Raw genomic sequence first — 4,700 nt, forward strand, 5'->3', positions numbered from 1 at the left:
ACTGCTTTATACTTTTCTTTTTACCAATACAAAAATTTATTTATTTTATGACTATATTACCTTTAAAATTTATTGTCAAAATGAATGTAATATGGTAATTGAGGGTTGTCACATAAAGTTTAATGTGATTTTAGAAAGATGATTTAAGAGTCATTTAATATGTGAAGAGAAGTAGGGTTTATATATTAAAGAAGAATAGATTGTTTAAGAAAACAGAAGAACCTAACAACAGAAACAATTATAAGAAAGGGTACAACATGATATATAATCAATTCTAAATGAAAGGGTAAAAAGAAAAGTGAGAGAAAAATATGTAATGAAAATGGTGTTATTTTAGAATTATACGAAATAATAATCATAGATAAATTTATGATATTTCTGAAGTTTTCTTTTATTAGAAAGTCACTCTTTTTTAGTAAGCATTTTAACTACTTATATCCACCTCTTCAATAAGTGTTATGGTAACATTTCTTTCTAATTACTGTTAACATGTATTGTCATCTAAATTAGAATTATTAAAAAGATAAAATAAATGTACATATCATTTTTATTCTTAAAAATACAGACTCTAACTGACAAGTTTCCTAAAAGAAAAGTTTAGACACTTAGGTTCTTATAGTTTATTATCATTCACATTTCTGTCTTTCAATCGTTCTCATTGCTAACTTTTTTAGGAGAAAAATCATGATGGAATGTTCTCTGGTTTCAACGTAAACTAAGGTGATCTTCGTTACACAAGTCAAATTAAGTAAACTTATGAATCAATTACGATAATTTGGACAACAGTCAAAGAGACTAATCTATGTTCTCTTAGTTCAAACACGAACAAATAGAAAAAATAAATAACAAAGAATAAAAAATAATGGTGCCATTTCAATATAGTGAACTGGAATCAGATGAAACTGATCAATAATGAACATCTCGATTCCTTATTGCAGCTAGCTATACGTTTTTCATCATGAAAACTTGAAGCTTTGTAAAGAAAATGTATAACGTGTGGCTCTTTTTCTTTTGTAATACACCCAGCTGCAACGCAATGTAAAATAAATTCCTGAAAACTGAAAACCATATATTTTCACAAGCTTTTGTCGCTAGGGTAAACCCAAATACTTGAAAATCCCTCAATTTTCATCTACCTATTTAATTTCTAAGTTAAACATCTTTCAACTACTTCAGCCAAAAAAATCCAATGCCTTACCAGTAGTCCAAACAGGAACACATGCCATTACTGAAATGGTGAAACCGGTATGCATCCCTTAATATGATTTTCCTGCCAATTGTTTGACTAACCATCTTGAAAACAGAGTGGCAATCACCACAGACACGGAGATTCTTAAAAATTCTAATAGGTGAGCCTTCTGGACTATTGATCAACCCAAATGCAAGGGCAATTCTCTCACTATGGTTCCAAAGGTTATGCTCCTTTTGTTCTTCATCTGTATCTTGCAATGAATAACTAGTATCAGGTACATATCCAGCCTCTGTAATGATCTTTTTGAGTTCCTCCAACTTTGCATAGATTTGTGCATTTTGTGGATGATACTGATCCCCTATTCCGAAAGTAGTAACCTGGTTTTTCAACTTGATCCAACTACAAGCAGGTTTCTTCTTTATGTTGTGTGATTCCATTCGCTTTCTTACATTCTCCATATCTCCCCACCTTCTCGTTGATGCACAGACATTTGAATAAAGAACATAGGCTGAATCATCTGATAAGTCAAGTTGGAAAAGGCGGTGAGCAGCTTTCCTTGCAAGCTCCAAATTGCCATGTATTTTACAAGAAGCCAACAGTGTACGCCACACAAGGTCATTTGGTGGAACTGACATCTTATTAATGAAACTGTCAGCCTCAGCAAGCCTTCCTGCTCGCCCAAGAAGGTCAATTATGCATACACAATGTTCTATTCCAATGGGGACACAGAATTCGGTAGACATTGAAGAGAAGTATGCAAGGCCCTCATCCACCAAACCCCCATGGCTGCATGCAGACAAAAGTGAAACAAAAGTGACATGATCTGGTCTCAGTCCTAGATCAAGCATCTCATGAAAGGCTTCCCTAGCCTGTTGAAAAAAACCATGCCTGGCTAATGCTGATATTAAAATGTTCCAAGATCTATGTGACCTGCTTCGTGGTTGGGGAAGGATCCTAAAAACATCATCAATTTCCCCACATTTTCCATACATATCCATTGTTGCATTTAACACGTAATCATTGGTGTCAAACCCGTGTTTGATAATCAAACCATGAAGCTGCTGACCTTCATCCAGTAAAGTTAAGTTTCCAATAATGGCAAGAGCTACGGAGAAGCTAAACTGATCTAAATGAATCTCGTCATTCCTCATCTTTACTATAAGCTTTAGTGCCTCCTCACCAGGTCCATAATGAGCATTTGCAGACACAATGGCATTCCAAGTACTAGAATTCTTGTTAGCTAATTCATCAAAAATATAGTTACTTGTATTAAGGTCACCACATTGGGCATACATTGTAATTAGGGAGCTTTGGACAAATGTATCTAATTCAAAGCCCGCTACTACTATATGTGCATGAACGGGCATTCCGTGTTCCAAAAGGTTATCGGGAGACAAACAAGCACTGAGAAGATTAACAATGGTAATGTAGCTTACAGGTACATCTTCTTTTCTCAATAAATTAAAGGCTTCAATTGCCGCATTAGTTTCCTTGTTATCTGCATGTCCACCTATTAGTGCATTCCATGTTACTTCATCTTTCTCATGCATAATTTTGCACACCCGTTGTGCTTCGGCCATCGAACCAAATTTCCCATACATGGTAACCAATGCATTACCTATGATCAAATTGGGATGGAGACCAAGAAGAATCACCATGGCATGAACCATCTTTAATTTTTCTAAATTATAACAGGCAGATAATGCAGTAGTGAAAGTTACATAGTTCTTCTCCTTTCTTGTTTGGAGCATCTCAATCAAAAGTTGCAAGGCACGTGGATACATTCCATTCTCTACATAATTTGCCATCATGGAATTCCATGAAATTATATCCCTCTCAGCCATTCTATGAAATACAAGCTCTGCATCCTTCGATTTTCCAGCCTGGGAATACATACTTAGAAGACTATTGCATACGCAGATATTCGATTCCAGTCCAGATTTTACTACTATACTGTGAAGCCCTCTTCCCCACCTCAAATTTTGAGCAGAGCCACACACCGGTAACATGGCCGAGATAGTGACATAATCTGTTTTTGTGTGAGTATAACGCATCTGAGAAAAATATTCTAGAGATTCTTCGCAATGACCATTATGTACAATTGCAGTAATTATCGAATTCCATGAAATAGTGTCACGTTCATTCATTTCATCAAACACACAAGACGCCTCTTCTATGCTATCAAAATTACCAAACATAGAAATAAGGGAGTTCGCCACAGACACAGTAATATCCAGTCCAGATTTGATCACACTACCAAGCACCTGATAACCCAACTTCTTATCTCCGAGCATCCCACAAGACCTAATAACTGTAGCCATTGCATTTTCATTACAGTACACTCCATTGTGTCTCAAACACTGATAAACAGTCAGAACATCCTCTAAACACCCATTATACGCATAAGCAACCATCAAAGCAGTCCAAGACACTATATTAGGTTCCTCAATCTCTTGAAAGAGTTTGTCAACCTCAGAAACCCGACCACATGTACCATAAAAGTGCAGAAAACTCGTGCCAACAAATACGTCACTCACCAAACCACATTTGACCACAAGGGCATGAGCCTGAAGTGCCCCTTCAGCCATGCAGCCCGACCTATCACAAGCAGTCACCAAACTAGCAGCCACATAACTATTTGGCCTGACACCATGCTCAAGCATCTGGCAGAAGAATCTCATAGCTTCATGGTACCTCCCCACTCGAACAAACCCCGACATCATGTTGTTCCAAGAAGCTTCATTAGTCTCAGGCATTTTATCGAACACATATTGCGCGTGTTTGAGGCAACAAAACTTACAGTACATGTTGATCAAAGTGTTTGCATGGAATGTGCCCAGTTGAAGGATACCCTTCACACAAAACGCGTGCAGTGCTTTCCCAAGAATGAAGTCAGTGATTATTGAAAACCCCTTTTGATGAAAACATGAAACTTGCGGGTTAGGGTGGTTTCCGATGCTCAAAGGTTTGTTTTCGTTTGCGCATGTTTGGAATTGAGTAATGAGTGGGGTTTGCGCAATGGCAAGAGTAGACAGCTTTCTGCATTGTTCTGATAATCGAATGCGAAGTGGAACACCACAAAGCAAATAATCAACACTTGCAAAAGAGCAATGCAAAGCCAAAAGTTTTACAGTATTCATCCAACATAGCCGAATGAATTAACAGGTAACGGGTAAAAAAATTAACAGAGAAAGTGATGCTAGTAAAAAAAATGGTATCGTTTATGTAGACACAAATCCTTAAACTTGGTCGTTCAAATTCAACCCAAACATGACAACGTCAATGCCAATGCAACTTTCGGCATTGAAATATGGAAAATTGAACATACTATATAAGAAAATGTAGAGAAATATTTAGTTTTAATTCCATAATATAAGAGTTTTCTTTTGGGTTTTTAATCTCTATTTTATTTTCTTCTTTAGTTTTTAATTTTCTTAATTTTTTTCTTATAAAATATGTTGTAAATATATATTATAATATGTATTTCTATATTGTAAATAACATATTA

At 36.0% G+C, this 4,700-nt stretch overlaps 1 protein-coding gene across 1 annotated transcript; it reads right to left on the reverse strand.

The window, feature by feature from the left end:
- Nucleotides 1–853: 853 nt before the first annotated feature.
- Nucleotides 854–4,475, reverse strand: LOC108339056 (pentatricopeptide repeat-containing protein At3g24000, mitochondrial). Its single transcript, XM_017576208.2, has one exon. The coding sequence runs from the start codon at nt 4,330–4,332 to the stop codon at nt 1,195–1,197; it is 3,138 nt and encodes a 1,045-aa protein (XP_017431697.1). The 5' UTR covers nt 4,333–4,475; the 3' UTR covers nt 854–1,194.
- Nucleotides 4,476–4,700: the final 225 nt, after the last annotated feature.

Source organism: Vigna angularis, chromosome 5 (assembly GCF_016808095.1).
Source record: "Vigna angularis cultivar LongXiaoDou No.4 chromosome 5, ASM1680809v1, whole genome shotgun sequence".
NCBI classification, from domain to species: domain Eukaryota; kingdom Viridiplantae; phylum Streptophyta; class Magnoliopsida; order Fabales; family Fabaceae; genus Vigna; species Vigna angularis.